General features: G+C 35.9%; 1 protein-coding gene across 1 annotated transcript in view; it reads left to right on the forward strand.

The window, feature by feature from the left end:
- Positions 1-20,211, forward strand: part of RASA2 (RAS p21 protein activator 2) — a 119,215-nt gene that overhangs the window by 32,293 nt on the left and 66,711 nt on the right. The window contains 2 exon segments of the mRNA XM_032629677.1: positions 5,867-5,961; positions 15,618-15,694. Coding sequence (XP_032485568.1) covers positions 5,867-5,961; positions 15,618-15,694 — 172 coding nt within the window.

Consider the following 20,211-nt stretch of genomic DNA (forward strand, 5'->3'; position numbering starts at 1 on the left):
AAGTTAAACTTGCATTACCTGGGGAGTATCTTGGTGGACATGTTGGTTGACTGTTGGAAATACAGATCTGGATCTCAGAGAAGAAATCTGGATTTGATGTGGAGGTATGGATTTGAGAGTCATTAGCACTGAGTGATACTTGAAGCCTCCACTGGAATGAATGAAATTGCCCTGGGAGCATTTAAGGAGGGTAGCAGGGAAAATGTGGCTTTAGTGAAGATTGATTAAATGTATCAGGAAGTTGGAAGAGAGAGAGAAGAGATGAATATCTCAGAAGGCAAGGAGATCTTTTAATGGCAAGACTAGAGAGAGGTAGAGTAGGATAAAGATTGGATAGAGGCTGTTGGTGATTATTAATGACCCTTGAGAGAGTGTGTATCTTTGATTGACTAAACATTTTAAGAAAGTGTTTTGTAATTTTCATTACCTATTTACAAGTAGTCATTATATAGTATTTCTTGGAAAGGCCTTTAGTTGAGGTTTATAATTATGATTTCCAAAAGTTGCCCTTGTTTTGTTTTTTTATTTGTTTTTAAAGTAAACATCAGTCCTTTGAGAAGTGGTATCAGAAGGCCATAACTTGGTGTGGGAACTGTTAAAAAAAAAAGTTTATTCTTATTAAGAAATAAAATTTCTACATTTAGTAGAAATTGTTTTTCCTTTTACAGATAGGAATTATTATTATTAAAGTAAACACAGTTCGTACATAGCCTTTAATTTAAAGTTGGAAAATAATCTTGATATTTTCACTTATAAATTTTTACATTTTTTTTAACTTTAACGTATTTTTCTTTTGTCATTAACTCATAAAGTTACGCGACACTGTTTTTTTAAATTTTGAGCTACTGGAAATTGAGTTCCCTCAATTATTTTATAACTGAGTTGCCCAGTTGTAGGCTAAACAGTGCCATAGCATTTTCTGGGAATGAAATTTGAGCTAGGGTTGAGAGAGCCACCTTTAAAACTTAAGAAGATCTAAGAATGTGTACTTGTTGAATAGCTTTAAAAGCCTGTTTTATTTTTGTTGTTTTTTTTTTTTTAAATGAAAGCTGCTTTATTTATTTATTTTTGGCTGTGTTGGGTCTTCGTTTCTGTGCGAGGGCTTTCTCTAGTTGCGGCGAGCCGGGGCCACTCTTCATCGCGGTGCGCGGGCCTCTCACTATTGCGGCCTCTCTTGTTGCGGAGCACAGGCTCCAAACGCGCAGGCTCAGCAGTTGTGGCTCACGGGCCTAGTTGCTCTGCGGCATGTGGGATCCTCCCAGACCAGGGCTCGAACCTGTGTCCCCTGCATTGGCAGGCAGATTCTCAACCACTGCGCCACCAGGGAAGCCCAGCCTGTTTGTTTTTTATTTTTAATTGTATAATAGTATATGGATATTTTCCTTTTTGTAAAAAAAATTTTAATTATAGTATTACAGACAATTAATTTTGGCCACTGACTCCCCTCCCAGTCCCCTTCCTGGAAGTAATAACTGTTATTAATATGGGGCATAGTTTTTCATATTAGGAATCCTTATATGCCAGGAACAGTTAGTATGAAAACTTGATTATAGATTAATTGAAAACTTGAAACATAGGAACCAAGCTGCAAGAAGGTAGAAAATTGTAAAATTACGGCTTTAAAAGTCTTTTACTGTGTGATTTATTGTCCTAAGTTACAGTGTCTTCTTCCCTTAAAAAAGGAGAAAAAGAGAAGAGAAAAACTTCATGTAAGAATAAAATTCCATTTCCAGTGAGGATCCTAATAATATTAAAACATATATATTTAACCTTCTAATGTGTATTTTCTAGTTATTTTAGTTTTCAGAGGGATCTAGGCTTAAGCAGTTAAACCATGGTTATCTTAGTAGACTGGTTAACTTGTTTTTCTTTCCCCATGGTTTAGAATGTTATAAGAGAATTTCAGTAGGATATTAGAGACCTGAATTCCTTTCATGACTCTATCACTAACTGCCTTTGTGACCTTAAATAAGTCACTCTACCTTCTTAGGCCTTGTTCACCTATGAAATAAGGTTGGGTTTAAGATAGCGAAGGTATTTCTTAAACCCTTTGAATTGTAATTTCTCCTGGCATTTAGCTCTTAAGTCAAACCTACTGTTTAAAAATTGCTTATGACTACACTTTTGTGTCTGCTTGCGTAGGGACTGTATCAGTTATCTATTGCTACATAACAAATCACACCCCAGTACTCAGTGGCTTAATTTAGCAATCATATATTTGCTCATGATTCTGCAGGTTGTCAATTTGGGCCAAGCTCATCTGGGTGGTTCTTCTGGTGGTCTCACCTGGGGTCACTAATGTGCGGTTACCTGAAAAATTGACTGGGCTGAATGATCTGACCCATATGTCTGATGGCTGGTGCTGTCCATTATCTGGGCCTTCCACTCCACACGGTATTGAGGTTGCAAGAGGGTAAGCCCTACTGCAGGTGCTTATTAAGACTACTTGCATTACATTTGCTGATGTCCCATTGGCAAAAGTAAGTGGCATGGCCAAACCCAGAGTCAGTGCTGGAGGGGACCATACAGTGGCACAGAACAAGGAAGTATGATTTATTGGAAGCCATTAATGTACCAGTCTACCACAGAGACCCAAAGGTATCAATCTAAACCCTGTACACGAAGGCATCTAAGTGTTGCCATCGATTGAGTTGCTGTTACTGATACTGCCAGAATTTGTTCAGTCCTCTGGTTCTTTTTCATCTTGTATAGGCAGTCACACTTATCGCTACTTTTATCTGCCCTTTCAGCCATTTCTACTAGTAGCCAAGTTGGAACAAGGCCATCAAGATTTTGCCAGTTGGTGATCTGTATCAGGATGAAATTTCTAAGAATATGTTGTGCTTAAAAATGGGGGCCTAGTATAACATGATATTTACAGATGGTAAGAAAATGCTTCTTAGAAGTGCTAATGGAAAGCTAAGAATACTTTTTTTACTTAGAGACCAACAGAAATGGTTTCTGTGTCCACAGTTCCTTCATTTCTTTTTGTGTTTCTTCTCCTTGTCTGATTTTAAGGAACTAATATAGCATCTGGTATATATGTGTGTATATATGTGGTCTAAGCTCTTTCTGTCTATGGGTTTGTCAGTACAGTGGGGAAATGAAATGGTACCTTTAAATAATGTGTTGGGTATTTGGTTCCTGGGGTGGTTGGTTGATTATTTATATATTTGTTTATTTTCAATGTTGGTGATCTCACAGCTAGTGAAATAATGAGTTAACTTTGTTTAAAATAGTAAACATTAAACTAAAACACTTTGGAGACTGTTGGAGGCATGGAATAGGTTTCATTAGAGCTGAAAGTTGTTTCAAATACAGAGGAGGTAAATGAGATGTAGAATTTAAATAAATTGCCCAAGATCACACAGCTTAATAAGTAACAGAATTAGTGTCTGTAGTGTCTGTAGTGTAGACACCACAGAGTTAGTGTCTGTGTTGGAAGGAACATGAACAGGCAGGCATACCTTGGTTTTGAAAGCTGGCTTTAGCACTTATTAGTGGGCAGGTTTTTGATATCATTCAGCTTTCCTCATCTGTAATATATGCTCTTCCCCCAAGATTGTTATGAAGATTAAACAAAATGTGTAAGAATATTTACTACCTGGTAGCTGTTCAGTAAATGCTGGCTTTTCTTTCAGTTCAGTGCTCTTTCCACTGTATCAGACTGCCTACCTTTAATATTTAAAAGCTGTCATCTAACCTGTTAAACTAAGGATAACTCACAACGAATAAGAATGATGAACAATGTTTTTGGTCTTATTTGTATTTCAGACACTTGTTCCTCCCCTCCCTGTTCCTCTCTTCCTTCTCCAAATGCCTTTCCCCTTTACCTTCCCACCTTTCTCATTCATTCTTTTATTCATTTTCCCTCCCTCCCTCCCCTCCTAACCCTTCTCTACCCTGTTTGATTCCCTAGGGCTGATGACATATATTTCTTTTTCATATGTTATATTGCCTATTGAAGTGCTGAACAGGTTGCAGGTATCCTAATACCTGATGACTTCAAATATTTTTCTTTATTTTTCTCTGTTGTTCTTTGTCAGTTTCTCTGACTTCTTGAGATCATGTGTTCTTCCCTGCTTCTTCAGGCTGACTAAATGTTTACATTTTAGAAACTGACATCTTAAAAGGAACTTGATAAGAATAAGAGCTGGCAATAAAATTGCAGGTTTTTCTCAGGTTACAAACAGCTTATTTATACGGCTAGTCAGAAAAGAGTTTCCCCCTCAGAAGACAAGAACCATTCAATTCTTTTGTGACAGTGAGTACCATGGATACATGAGACATGAAATAGGAGGAAGAGGGTCCTTGCCCTAGGATTTTTTTTTTTTTAACCTGTGAACTAAGAGAGGATTCTCTCTTGGGAAGGCACTTGTGACAAAGAAGATGTGTTTCCAGTGATCTGAGTTGTGAGTTATAAATAGAACAGGTAGATTCCTACTCTAGTTTTTAGAAGCATTATTGGTTAAATAGACTTTGGTTAAGGAAGTCTGGAAATCAACTCACCATTTAAAATACAAAGCCATTGTGATTATTTGTTGAATCAGTAAATGAATCAAACCAGAAAACTTCTGAATAAACTTTTTTAAAAACCCTTTTTTTAAGTTGGGTGCTTGCTTTAGTGATGTTTGTATGCATTATACATACACATGTATGTACATCTACATACACATTCATAAATTATGTATAAAACTAAAAATCCTGGAAATTGTAGAATAAGGGTCTTATGATATTAAATTTTTAAATAATAGCTTTATTGATGTGTTATGTACATGCCATAAAACCTACCCTTTTAAAGTGTGCAATGCAATGGTTTTAAGTATATTCACAGAGTTGTGCAACCATTACCACTGTCTAATTCTAGAATAAAATTTTAAAGACAGTTTTTCTGTGTTTGTTTTCCTGTTACGCCTTTTCTTTCCACTTGATACACAAAAATTGATATATCTTGACAGAAATTTTTTTTACTGTTTTCTCAAAGTTTTCAAATGTTGAACTAAAAGATCAAGGTGGTCATAAGTGAAAAGGGTATGAAGTATAATTAGGGTACTTAAAATGGAAATTCTTGTTTGATAAAATAAAGTGAACTATTTTTTACTTTAGCATATATCCTTTGTTGAAGCTTTTGTGTTGAATATTGGAACAAATTGTCGGTCATATGCAAAACTATGTCTACTTCTTAAAACTTGAATTGAGGAAGGAAATGCTTTGTACCAACATGGCAAATACTTCATTATAATAAGAACATTTCTGTTTCTTCCTCTCATACTACTTTGTTCATTGTACTGTATCTGTCTCTGAGATGTAGAAACTCTTTAGGGAACTGCTTTGATTTTTTTTTTGTGTGTGTGTATGCATTGAAGCAGCATAAGCAGTGTTTACAGTGTTTTGATAAAGCAAATTTTTAATAAAATTGTTTTAATCCCATAATTTCAAGTCAGTTTTCAAAATTATTAGTGACCATATGATACTGTTTTTCTGTTCTCTTAATTGGAGCTTATAAACTCTCATTAAATGCAGATATGTCTGCTCAGCCAGAACATGTGGTTTATTCATAGTGTTAAGGAGTTGAGAGGATTAGTTTGCACTATCATTGTACGTTGAAAACGCAGTTGCATATAAATACAACTGAGTTTTGGTCTAAACCCCTAATTCACAATGGCCCAGAGAAGGGTCTGCCAATGGGTAGAGGGAAATGAGGCACATTTTCATTTTTTAGGATATAGAAAAACGCTTTATAAAAATGGATTTTTTGATATCAACAGATACAAATTATCTTTAAATGTTTTCTACAAAGTATTATATGTAACTGCTAATGATTATATATAATATGTTTCCTCATTGTTTTACTTATTTCTTACAGGAAAAGTAGCCATCAAAAAAGAAGACTTGTGTAACCACAGTGGCAGAGAAACTTGGTTTTCACTACAGCCTATTGATTCCAATTCAGAGGTTCAGGTAAATATTAAGGATTAAGTGATGGAAGAGATTGTCACACACAGAAAATAAGTGTAAAACGAACTAATTATACTAGTTCATTTAGAGAGAGCTTATCATACCTTATTTTAAATTCTGGCACCAAATATTATAGACCTCTGAGTAACATATAACTGGAAGGAAATGCCTCGCCACATGAAATCAAGAATGATGTACGTGTATGTGCACGTGTATGTGTTTGGGGGGGGTTATGTTAGGAGGACTTTTTTTTTCCTTCCATAGTTCTTTTATTTGGGTCACAGTAGCAAATTACTTACTTTTTTAGATGGGGAAACAGTTTTAATGGAAAAGATATATTTTATTAATTCTGAGGAGAATCCTTAGAAGTCTGTGATTTATTTCATCTGTTCTGACCAGGATGCTCTCTTTACTCTCTAATACACTAGACTTGGGAAAATGTTATTCATTCAAACCATGCCTGAGCCCACCATGCAGAGCTTTCATTCCCATACCTACCCTTCCTTTTGTTCATCTTTCTTTTTATTTGAAAGGGTATCATTACTTATTTTAAAGCTCTTCTTTCCTCTTGCCAAAGTAAGAGATCTTAAAGAATAAAGATGTATGTTTAGCCATGTAGCTTAACTTTTGTGTTTGTTTCTCAAAAGTCTGAGTTACTCTTAGAAATTATTTCTATCTAAAGGGAATCCTTTTTCTGTAACCCTATTTATTTATAAAATATGATAAGGATTGTGAAACCATTTCCCAAGGGCATAACTGCAAGCAGAATTCTTCTTCTCTAAAAGAAGTTATAATTTTCCACTATGACTCAAACAGAAGTTTTAGGTAAGAAAAAAGTACTGCACACACCGCCACAGGTATTTGCAAATAAAGTGCCTGTGTCTGTTTCCTCATAACCGCTCAAGCATTCTGTTTGATTAAATTCTCAAAAAATTAAGTATTTGTTTGCTAAGACCCCTTCTTAAGTATAAAATATAATTGAAACTTCTCCTGTTTTTCCACCCTACCCCATTTTAATGTTCTTTTCTTTCCATTTGACAATAACTTTTATTCTTATCCCAGTTATACTGTATGGTAAATGATCCAGGTGAGAGGCAATGTGATGAAGTGGAAAGGGTTTTAAAGTAGAAGTCTAAAAATTGAGGTCCTAATTTTCATATGTGGTTATTTTACTGACCTTGAATTTTATTTCTATAAAATGGGAATGAAAGTTGCCATGTTGACTCATACGATTGTGAGAATTAAATGAAATACCTTTAAGAGTATTTTGAAAGCTGTTAATAGTTATACAAATGTAAAATGTCTGTTTACCACCAGTCAGTCAGGTGTCCATTTCCCTAATACGCCTTTACCAAAAGGCAGACATGAAAGTTTTGAAGTGCTAGTTTTTCTTTTTAATAGTTTTAACAAAAAAGAAAGATAAGAAAAGGCTTTGAGAATTTGGTCTAAAATGAAGTTTGAGGATTATTTTAAGATGTAGTTTATTAAAGTCCATTCTTTTTCTTGTGGCCAGTGTTACTTGCTAAAGGATTTAAGGGACCCAGCTCTCCAAAGTTAGAAATTTCTATAGAATACTCTTTATATAATTATTGGAGATGGTATTAGAGATCAGTACTGGGTAACAGGCTTTTTATTTGATTGTATGTATAAAACTCATGGCTGAAACACGAAAATCTGCAAACAGCATTTAACCGTTAGATATCATGACATTTTTTATTTGCTACGAATTATTTTCATAACCGTGAGTTTTTAACCTTTACAGTTCTTTTGTCTTAAATGATAGTTGATTTGTAAGATCTACTCACTATTTAAAATAAATTTTAGAAGGAAGAGTACTTTAGGGGATGGGAGGGGGTGCATGACACTTATCACATTAATCTGGTACATTGGGAATATTGTTTCGCTCCAAAGCTGATCTAGGAATATTAAATCAACCTCGTGAGTCTAAAAAAGTTAGAAAAGCAGCCTGATTCATACAGATCCTATTTTGTTAATGAATTTGTTCACTTGCATAAGTTTTATAAAATTTCATAAAAATATCATGGAAATAAGAGCAGTTGATGGAGCCATAGGAGAAAGCTGTGAGACAGATTGAGTTCAGCAGGAATTTAATAATCACTATTAGTAATTAGAACAGCATATATCTAGCACAGTACTAAGGATTTAATATATTTTATCTGACTTAATCTTCAGAGTAGCATTATGAGGTGTAGGTAGCATTACCTCTATTTTGTAGATGTGGAAAATGGATTCATAGAGGTTAAATGACATCTGCAAAGTCACAAAACTATTAAGTGATGGAACCATCATTCCCATAAAGAGCATGTCTGATTCTAAAACTCCTAACCACGGTGCTTTACTGCCTTTCACTATTCTGTGCTGTTGGTCCTAAAAAGGCTTCAACATAGATTATTAAGAGAATCACTTAGGAAAATCTGGGTATAAGGCACAGAAGCTTACCCAAATTAGCTCACAGAAAAAGGGAGGGACATTAGAAAGTTCCTGGGAAGCTCCTTGGAGTATAATTACAAGAATTTCAGTATGGCCAGCGAGAGCTAGAAAGTTGTCAGGCATTTACGTAGGAGCTGCATGCTAAGTGGAGATCAGGTTTCTTACTATAATAGACTAGATACAGTTCTCCTAGAATTATTTTTGAAAAGACTTTAATTTCTCATAAAGTAAACTAAAATAATGGGTGGTTTGTTTGTTTTTGGTTGACCACCACATAAAATAGCTGTATCTTTAAAGTGTAGACTTCTCAACACAGCAGTAGGCACATAGGATTGAGACCCACTGATTCCTTTCTCCCTACTCCTGTGCTCATTGTGCTTCTTGAGTATAAGTGCTCACTGTTTAAATAGTCTTTTTCTTCTTTCCCTTTTATTTTGTAAAGTGAGTAGTTAATGTTTTCTCTCTATTTTTCGCTCTAATTTTTTTTTCTTTTGGCTGTGTTGGGTTCTCGTTGCTGGGCGCAGACTCCTCTCTGGTTGTGGGAGCAGGGGCCACTCCTCGCTGCGATGTGCAGGCCTCTCATTGCGGGGGCCTCTCGTTGCAGAGCACAGGTTCTAGGCACGTGGGCTTCAGTAGTTGTGGCACACGGACTCAGTAGTTGTGGCTCGTGGGCTCTAGAGCGCAGACTCAGTAGTTGTGGCCCAGGGGCCCAGCTGCTCCGAGGCATGTGGGATCTTCCCAGACCAGGGCCCGAACCCGTGTCCCCTGCATTGACAGGCAGACTCCCAGCCACTGTGCCACCAGGGAAGCCCCTGCTCTAATTTTAATAACTATTCACTTTGCAAAATGAAGGGGAAAGAAAGAAAACGTTGTTTAATGATGAGATTCCATGGTATTCTTTTCGTATGTCTTATGAGACCAACATGTCTCTCCCTTCTGCTTCTCTCTATAAATCCACTCTAATTTCTTGTTGACAGCTAAAAAATGCCACATCCATCTTTGAGCCTACTTGAGCATACGGCCCCCTCACCCTCTTAAGGTCTGACTCAGTTCTCTGCCACAATTTAGAGAGAAAATTTGGCAGACTTGGGTCAGATGCCCACTGCAGTCTAATTTGATATGATTGGGGATTAAAGTTTTGGGGCGTTGTCCCCTAAGAAAGGGATTTAGGTAGAGGAAATGATTGGTATCTCTACTTCAGAGGAGATGTTTGATTTCCTAGCTCTAATTGGCATTTGTACCCAAAAGAGTTGCTACATTATTGTTGTCTGAGGATCTTCAACTGTGACATGAGAACTTCAGTATATAGGATTCCCTTCAGTTCTAAAGTTCTAGGGAAGTAACATGTAGAAACATAATTTAGCCCTCAGATGAAAGGGTTCCATAGTAGTAAGATGGATTTTATACCAAAACAGTTCAAAAATTGCTAAGAACACTAACCTCTTACCTTGAATTGTTTCCCAGATGCTTTATTATTGCTGTTAATGTTAATTGTTTTCAGTTTTCTTTTCAAACATTCAAGACAATAATATTTCATGAGTGTGTTTTGCTACACTTTTTTTTCCTTTTCTTTTTGTTTTGTTTTGCAGCGTCCCCCTGTGGCTTGAACTATTCTTTTCTCAACCCACTCTAATCTGCCTTCAAACCCCACAGTGGGTTGGAGGGAGAGTGTAGACAGCTCTCAGTAATGTTACGCATGACACTGTGTTAAGTCTAGTGGACATTTTTTAGTCCTCCTCTTACATGGTCTTTCAGCAACTTTTGATACTGTTGACTGCTCCCTCTTTTTCAAAGCATTTTCTTCCTTAAGTTTGTGGTCCTGGTTATCATCCTATTTCACTTGGTGTTCTTTCTCTGTGTTCTTTGCCACATAAACGAAGTTAATATGAGTTGTATCGGTGCCCCTTCCTATAAATCTTCTTTTGGCTTAGGTCATCTGCAGCCATGCTTTTAGCTATTTGGTCCTGGAGCTCACAATAACTAAGTATTTTTCCTTTCTTTATTTTTTAGGTACTATGATAAAAAGTATGCCTTTATATAAGACTGATTAAACCAAATCTGTCATATGGAGAAGTTGGTGCTCTCATTAATTAAGGGTGTTTGTCTCACACAACTTGTACAAGCAGTGAATCCAGATGCAATATCAATCACATCCTTTTGATGTAATTACTTAGTTAATAAGTCTTTTTACCAACAGGCTTATCTTGAATTTCTGGATCCTGCCATAAGTTATTGATTGTTTTATAGGTTGTGTTTTTTTGGTGTGTGTGGGGTGGTAATATGGCCTCTGCCCTTGTTTAAAACAAGCAAGCATTTTAAAAAAATCCAAAGATTATAGCTAATAATGCATAAATCAAGGGGTTTTTTTACATGCTCAATTAAGACATAATGAGTATAAAGGTATCTTAAAAACTTCATTTATAAATTTATAAACATGAAATAATAAAGGAATGAGCCATTCTAGATCATAATAAATACTTCTTTAAAGAAAAAATAAATCCATCCATAAACAGAAGGTATTAAGTAAAACCTTTATTTTTTCATCAGATAGGCAGTCGTGTCCAAAATGATTTCTAGAATTAATTACTATATATAAAAGCATCCATCAGAAATCTAGAAGTTTCCTTCATATGAAGAAAAATTTTCATCAGTTGAAATGTACTTGAGTTCTGTGGAATGGTTGTTAAAATTTAATTTAATCGTCGTTTAAATTAATTTATTAATGTTGATAAAACAAAAAAATGTTTAGACTCAGGAAGTTTTTTTTTTTTTTTTTTTTTTTTTTTTTTTTGCGGTACGCGGGCCTCTCACTGTCATGGCCTCTCCCATTGTGGAGCACAGGCTCCGGACGCGCAGGCTCAGCGGCCATGGCTCATGGGCCCAGCCGCTCCGTGGCATGTGGGATCTTCCCGGACTGGGACACGAACCCGTGTCCCCTGCATCGGCAGGCAGACTCTCAACCACTGTGCCACCAGGGAAGCCCTAGACTCAGGAAGTTTTTAAGTGCATGCATTGTGTTTTGCCCAAATAACTATATTCATTTGAATTTCCCAAATTGTATGCAGAAATTCACATAATATCTTCTAAATGGTACCAAGACTATACATTACTATAAAATTAAAATAATCACAGATTTTTCTATATGAAATTTTTGTAGCAGTAACTGAAATAAAGTTAGAATATACACCTTCAGACAGTAATAAGTTCCTAAATATGCTGCCTAATACAAATTAATGTGATATAATTGCTTATATCAACCTAATATAATTAGTGGTATGAAATATATATAGAATAATACCCTTTAAGTATTTGATTTATTTTTAAATTTTGTCACTATTTTGTCACTGAACCTCCCCTAGGAGGTTGGATAATAAGAAAGCTGTTGTGGACCAATCACATTGCATGTTTATCACCAAATATAGTTCCTTGTCAGCATCTTACAGTTACCTCTTTGTAAGTAATGTCCCTGTTTTTTTTTTAGTTACCTTAGGATTTTCTCTTTATATTTTGTTTTCATCAGTTTTACTATGCTGCACCTATGTGTGATTTTCTTTTTATCCTACTTGGGTGTTCCTAGGGGCTCTTGATTACTGTGCCTTGATGTCTTTCTTCAGTTTAGGAAAATTCCAGGCAATTATCTCTTCAGCTTTTTTTTTTCCCCTGTTCGTTCTTTCTCCTCTCTTCTGGGACTTCAGTTACATGAATAATAGACCATTTTACTATGTCTCATATGTCTCTTATACTCTCTCCCTCTCTGACTAACCTGTCTCCTATTTCACCAATCCTCTTTTCATCTGTGGCTAATCTGTTAAATACATGTTCATTTTGGTTATTTTATTGTTTAATTCTAAATTTTTCATTTGACATATTTTATACTTTACAGGTATTTGCTGAGTTTTTCATTTTGTTTTCTATTTCAAAAAAAGAAAAATCTGTCCGTTAACTCCAACATCTGTGTCTCCTGTGAATCTGCTCTTTGTCAGTTTTTGACTTTTTGGTTTTTGTGTTTGCGGGGGGTGGGTTGGTGTGTGGTCTTAGGGCATGCTTTGTAATTTTTGATGGAATGCTGGACATTGAAATATGAGCTATTTTAGAGATAACTTGAAACTCTGGATGATATTTTTTTCTTCCTCCAGGAAAGATTTACTTTAGCCTTTGGCATGTGATTAGGCTGGAAACCGATCACTTTAATCCAGTTAGGGATTTGGCTGATTCCAGGCTAGGTTTTACTCTTTGTAAAGGCTGATCTATGTTGTTCACCCTTTGTACTCAAGCATAGGCCTTCAAAGGTTCCAACAGAAAGCCTGGGTGTTTATGAGAGCCACTCTATCTTGGTGGGCCCTGGGCTCCCATTTTTATCATGCCCAGTGTGAGATTGTGGAAAGTTTTGAGTAAGCTTTCCAGCCTCTCAAGCCACTGCTGAAGTTAGGGAGTCCTTTTCAATAAGCTTCTTTGGATGCTGTACCGGCAACTTCTGTTTATATCTCATTGGCCAGAACTGTATCTTATGGCTATCCTTAGCCACTATCCCTGGCTTCAAGGGAAACTAGGAAATGTTTTGCTGAACTCTCCTCCCTACCCCACAAATAAACTAGTTTTGCTACAATCTAAATCTATAAGATGGTGACAAATGCAAGTAAAACTGAACTGTCATGTGAACATAGTAAGGAATACTAAATTTTTCTTAAATGTTTTCAAATTTGGGTTTCTAACACTAAAAAGTAGCTTCAAATAATTTTTAAAATTTCTTGTTCATTTTACTTTATTAGAAAGCAAAACACAATGGTAGTAGAAACTTACAAAATCTAGATGAACAAAAAGAAAACAATTTGAAATCCTACCAACCAAAGATAAGTTCTATCAATGTTTTGGTAGATAGCGTTGTAGTAATTTTATATAGTAATATATATAGTATGTTTTATTTTTATAAATTAATATTGTATTATACACCCTCTTGTGACTTGTTCCTTCTACTAAATATCATGTATATATTTCCATGTTAAAGTATATAATGAGGTAGTGTTTTATAGTTTAGAAATTATAATTTCCTTAATTTAACTCGTAATGCTTTTTAATTTTAGTGTTCCACCCTTATAGTATGTGTCTTGTGTCCGCTTGTTCTCTCCCCACTCTTTTCTTGACCAGGTTAATAGGTAATTACGTTATTGTTGACTAATGCCAAAGGAATGTTCTGTTTAACAGCCAGCGGGAGTAATGAACATATTAGGTAGGCTCTGACTCTGATAATGATTCCTGGGAGAACCCCATTAAATATCTTCTGATTTCTAGTCTTGAGTTGATACAGTGCTGTGATTTTTAGTTGTGAATGAAATTATTATACTTTTTTCCTACTCTATATTAAGTTTGTATTGTTTTAAAAATAGATTAGATCCTAGACATTTCCTGAGAAACAGTTGGGAGTGCCTTGTTAGTATACAGTTTCTACCAAAAAATACATACATGTTAAAATGGTACAACTGCTTTGAGATGTAAATGTTGGTGCAGTTGGCTAGGCTCACTCATTTGTCAAGTGACACAGATGCTGGTGTGACAGCAAATATGATTCAAAATTCTGGTTGAGTAATACTATAAATTACTACCTATCATGAACCTTCTTGAGGTCACTCTTGAATAGTAGGGGTTGTGATTATTAAATGCTGGACTAATGAAAGACCTATTTTATAAATTATGTATGGTTTTATAAATATTTGTGTCTAGATTTTTAGTGGAAGGTTGGCTAGATATAGTTCCAATTCCACCTAACTGCTAATTTTATGACAGCTATTGCCTTTGTTTTTTAGAGCTTAGCTTTCTCATGCAGACTTTTGTGTTGAGATCCATCAGTGTTTATTGCTCATCTGTCTAACGCTGAGATTTGTAGTTAGTGGACCTCAGACTCACTCTTGTATAAAATATGCCGATTAAAAAGAGGCTGATTGGGCTTCCTTGGTGGCACAGTGGTTGAGAGTCCGCCTGCTGATACAGGGGACACGGGTTCATGTCCCGGTCCGGGAAGATTCCACATACCGTGGAGCGGCTGGGCCCGTGAGCCATGGCCGCTGAGCCTGCGCGTCCAGAGCCTGTGCTCCGCGACGGGAGAGGCCACAACAGTGAGAGGCCCACGTACCGCAAAAAAAAAAAAAAAAAAAAATAGGCTGATTCAGGTTAGATTTCTGTGTATGTCTGAAAGGGGTTGTTCCAAAGAGGAACAGTGACTAGATAATAAACTTTCCTATCTCTGATGAAATAACTTATATCAGTAGTCCCTGGATATCACACCCCTGAAATCTCCAGTTGGCAATGTGGCAGTTTGTCTTGTCAGCTGGGTGGAGGTAATCCAACACTGATTCTTAACCAGTTCAGAATTACTCATAGCCAGTTTAGAATTGCTCATCACCAGTGGCAGGGTAGAAATACCAAGCTCTAGATTATATTGTTCCTAACCCTTGGTTTCTTGAGAAGTTGATAGTTTGCTTTAAACTTATACTACTGAATTTTTTAAAAATCCATTTATTAATGGCTGTTTAAGAAAGTAGTCCTTTATTTTCATTTTCAGTGTCCCAGTTTTTCATCAGTGCTCTTGGCTGTATATTGTTATCTTTTATTTATTGTCTGCCCAACTAGATTGTGAGTTCTTATAAGCAGTGACTTTGTTTTATACTTCTTTGGATTCCTACCCACTCCCACAGTGCCTCCTAAAATGTAGTAGATGTTCCATAAATCTTAATTATTTGAGAAAAGTAAGTGTTGGCAAATTGAATCTTACTAGCTTTAACTTAGTTTTAGAATTGTATGATTTCTCTGTCTTTTAATGATACTGTCTCTATACTTATTATCTTCTCTGGAAAAAGCATTCTACATCTTGTAATTTGCTAAATTCAAAATTTCCTAAAACGTAAGTTTTGTCTTTCTTTTTGATTCATGATAATTGAGATAAATATTTGTTGAACTGGGCATAAAATTCTTAAATTTAATACCACGTGTGCTATAAGCATTTGACTGCTTATTTTTCAGATTTTGATCTACATTGTTGGTTATTAGTCATTTAACAAGTACTTAATGGAGACAAAGCCATGTGCTAAGGATCACTAGTATTTAGTTAGTGAATAACTAAATATTATGGCTACCATTTGAAAAAGTACATACCTTTCATTAATATTTTATCTGTAAAATAGACTTCTCAGTTTGTAATTTTTTTTTCATTATAGGGTAAAGTTCACCTTGAATTAAAACTGAATGAACTGATAACGGAAAATGGAACTGTGTGCCAGCAGCTTGTTGTACAGTAAGCATATTTCTTTTACCAAAGTCAGCTAGATGTAATTCTCCATTTTGTATTCTTTGAATTTTAAGCCAACTCCTTATTTTAAATACTTTAGAAACTTTTTTCAGAAATGAACTCTGCTATGCCATTCCTTTATTAATTTGTTTTCCACTTTATTTTCTCACATCTAGTCTACTCAGATTACATATGATGAGTCATTAATTCATTCAACCAGTATTTGTTTAATGTGTGTTACATGATAGATATAGGATCACAGATAAACGTGTCTAACCACCTAGCAGCGATGAGTTGGAAAAGCTTCCCAGTAGAGGGCCTCTAGAAACTCTAGATATAACACAGCAGAGCATTAGGGACCTTGGGGCTAAACTAAATGTGTACCTTGAGATTACCAGTATTGATTCTCACGTACTTTGAATTCCTTTTTTCCTCTTTTCTCTCAACTTATTTTTATCACCCCGATTCTAATCTTCTAACTGTTCTGGAAATCTGTTTCAGCCCAATCCTCCACCTTTTCCCTCTCACCCAAACCCTTCCTCTGTGTTGTCAACAAACAATGGGATATCCCTGACTTCTGAATGTTTTCTCTCTGTCTTAACTGATACGTGGATATCCCCTGAAGTTGTTTCCTCTACTGCCTTCTCAATCTGAGGCTATGTATTCCACCATACCCATATACCTTAGAGCCAGGGAGTAGGGTCAATATTACTCTCCTACTGCTGCTCCAGACTATGATTTATTCTCCTAATTATGAACACCCCAGATCCTTTGAGGTATTCTCTCTATATATAACTATACATATTGATATTTATGTACTTATATATACATAAAATACTATATATAATATTACTCAGTTAATTTTTTCTGAACTCTTTTAAAGAAGGTTGCACATATTATAATCCTTAATATATCCGTGTGTATTTCCTAAGAAAGGGGATATTCTCTTAAATATAATATTTAAATGTACTTTAGTACAGTTATCAAATTCAGGAAATTTAACATTGTTACAATAAAAGTATAATCTGTAGTTTTTATATTTCAGTACTTTAATCTACAGTTACAATATTTCACTTTCGTCAACTGTTCCAATAATGTCCTTTAAGACACATTTTTTCTCTCCAAGAAGGGATACAGTTCAAGATTATGTATTACATTCAGTTGTCATGTCTCTAATCTCCTTAACCTGTACTTTTAGCTGTTCTTTGTCTTTCATGGAGGTGAGATTTTTTTTTTTTGAATTTGCAATATGTTTTTATTTTATTTTATTTTTTTAACATCTTTATTGGGGTATAATTGCTTTACAATGGTGTGTTAGTTTCTGCTTTATAACAAAGTGAATCAGTTATACATATACATATGTTCCCATATCTCTTCCCTCTTGCGTCTCCCTCCCTCCCACCCTCCCTATCCCACCCATCCAGGCTGTCACAAAGCACCGAGCCAATATCGCTGTGCCATGTGGCTGCTTCCCACTAGCTATCTACCTTACATTTGTTAGTGTGTATATGTCCATGACTCTCTCTCGCCCTGTGACAGGGAGGTGAGATTTTTGAAGAATACAGGCCAGTTGTTTTTTCACATGTTCCTCAGTTTTGGATTTACCTACTAAAAACAGGATTTGTTTACAGTTTTTCCCCCTAGACTGAGAGCATATAGTGAAAGTATTTGGATTACTCTCTGCCCTGCTCAGTTCAGTTATGTTGTACATTTGAAATACAGTTAATTGGATTGATTTGGTTTGCATTTAGTTTAATGTTGTTTTCCCCCATCCTTGTTGGTTTACTTTTATTTTACTGAATATGTAGAATATCAGGATGACTTCAGAAGTCAAAACTATACCAAAAGGCATTACTCAGAGATGTGTTCAGTCCCCTCTCTTTATATCCAGCTCTAGGCAACCATGATCTGATTTCTCTCCTTATAGTTTTTGTCTTTTCCAAAATGTCATATGAACCGATCTATATAATCTCGTGTCTTTTACTTAGCATGCTTTTGAGATTCATCCACATTATGTATCAGGAGTTCATCCTTTTTTAGGTATTATTTTTTTCTTTCTTGCCATAACGTGGTAGGTACTGTTGTCCTCGTTTTACAGATGACAAAACGATGCACAGATTCGTTAAATAAGCCCAGGTTCATACAGGGAGAGTAGAGCCTGGATTTGAACTCTGGCAGTTTCATTTTTTTTTTTTTTTAATTTTGAGATAATCATACATTTGCAAGAAATTGCAAAGTGCAGAGAGGTCCTGTGTACTCTTCACTTAGTTTCCTTCAGTGGTTACATCTTACATACTATAAATACAGTATAAAAACCAGAAAATTGACATTGTATAGTGACAGGGTATCATTTTATCACATGTGTAGATTTGTGTAACCACCACCACAATCAAGATACAAAACTATTTTATCACTGTAAATATTTCCCTCATGCTACCCCTTTATAGTCACACCCACTCCTTCCCCACCCCCATCCCTAATCTTTTGCAACCTCTAATCGGTCTCCGTATCTAAAATTTTGTCATTTCAAAAATCGTATGTAAATGGGCTCTTAATAGTTTGTGACTTTCTGAGATTGGCTTCTTTCCACTCAGATCCAGCCAGTTGTGCACAAGTTTCTTAAAGATTGAATATAGTTGCGTCACTTTTTAAAATCTATTTTGCCAATTTCTGTCTTTTATTTAGTGAATTTATACATTTACTTATAATTATGGATATGTTAGGCTTAAATCCGCCATTTTATTTTTTGTTTTCTGTCCCCTCTATTTTCTTTTTCCTGTGAGTTACTTGAACATTGTTTAGAATTACATTTTGATTTATCTGTAGTGTTTTTTTTTTTTTTTTTTTTTTTTTTTTTATGCGTTACGCGGGCCTCTCACTGCTGTGGCCTCTCCCGTTGCGGAGGACAGGCTCCGGACGCGCAGGCTCAGCGGCCATGGCTCACGGGCCCAGCCGCTCCGCGGCATGTGGGATCCTCCCAGACCGGGGCACGAACCCGTGTCCCCTGCATCGGCAGGCGGACTCTCAACCACTGCGCCACCAGGGAAGCCCTGTAGTGTTTTTTTAATCTATAGTGTATCTCTTTGTATAGTGTTTTTAGTGGTTGCTTTAGGTATTACATTGTACATGTGTAACTTATAGTCTACTGGTGTTGACATTTTAGCGGTTAGAATAAAATGTAGAAACCTTACCTTTTAATCCTCCACCATTTGTAATATAATTGTATTAAGTATTTCCTGTGCAACAGTGAAAACCACATCAAAGTGTTATAATTTTTCTTTCAGTTATTAACACAATTTACAAGAGAATTCTAGGTCTATTGTATTTACTCATATTTTTGCTCTTTCCATATTCTTTCCTTCCTGTCATTTCAGGATCCCTTCTTTTATCACTGTCTTTATGTTTAGAGAATTTCCTCTTACCATTTTTTTTAGGATAGGCCTACTGGTGACACATTCTTTTAGTTTTTCTTCATCTGAAAATGTCTTGATTTTTTTCTTGATTCCTGAAGGATATTTTCACTGGATATAGAATTCTTGGTTGATCTTTTTTTTTTCAGCACATGAAAAATGTACCACTTCCTCTGGCCTCCATGATTTTTTTCTTTTTTTTTTTTGGCGGTACGCGGGCCTCTCACTGTTGGGGCCTCTCCCATTGCGGAGCACAGGCCCTGGACGCGCAGGCTTAGCAGCCATGGCTCATGGGCCTAGCCACTCCGCAGCGTGTGGGATCTTCCCGGACTGGGGCACGAACCCGTGTCCCCTGCATCGGCAGGCGGACTCTCAACCACTGTGCCACCAGGGAAGCCCAAGCCTCCATGATTTTTGATGAGAAATCCACTATCATTCAAAGTGTTTTTCCTATGCAGGTTTTCCTATGTTTCTCTCTGGATGCTTTCAGGATTTTTTCCTTTGTCTTTAGTTTTCTAAGTTTTAGTTTGACTACAGATTTGTTTGGGTTTATCGTGTTTGATTTTGGCTCAGCTTGAATCTATATGCTTATGTCTTTTGCCATATTGGGAAACTTTTAGCCATTATTTCTTGTTAAATTTATCAGCCCTGCCAGCTTTCTCTCCTTTCCTTTTGAGACTCCAGTGGCATGAATGTTAGATCTGTTATTGTCCCACACATCCCTGAGGCTCTGCCCTTTTTTTTCTGGTCTATTTAACCTCCGTTGTTCATATTGGGTTATTTCTGTTGTTCTGTCTTTAAAAGCTCACTGGTTTTTTCCTCTGTCCTCTCTATTCTGTTAAACTCAACTATTGAATTATTTTTATGTTGGTTATTGTATTTTTAAGTCCTAAAATTTCCATTTGGTTCTTCTTTATATTTTTATTTCCTTGGTGAGACTTACTGTTTTTTTGCTGAAACTTTCTATTTTTTCATTTATTTCAAACATGTTCATAATTGCTCATTGAATCATTTTTATGGTGGCTGCTTTCACCTTTTTGTCAGATAAGTCCAACGTCCATGTTATCTCAGCCTTGTCATCTGCCAGTTGTCTTTTCTCATTTAAGTTGGAGA

The sequence above is a fragment of the Phocoena sinus genome, chromosome 4 (assembly GCF_008692025.1).
Source record: "Phocoena sinus isolate mPhoSin1 chromosome 4, mPhoSin1.pri, whole genome shotgun sequence".
NCBI classification, from domain to species: Eukaryota; Metazoa; Chordata; class Mammalia; order Artiodactyla; family Phocoenidae; genus Phocoena; species Phocoena sinus.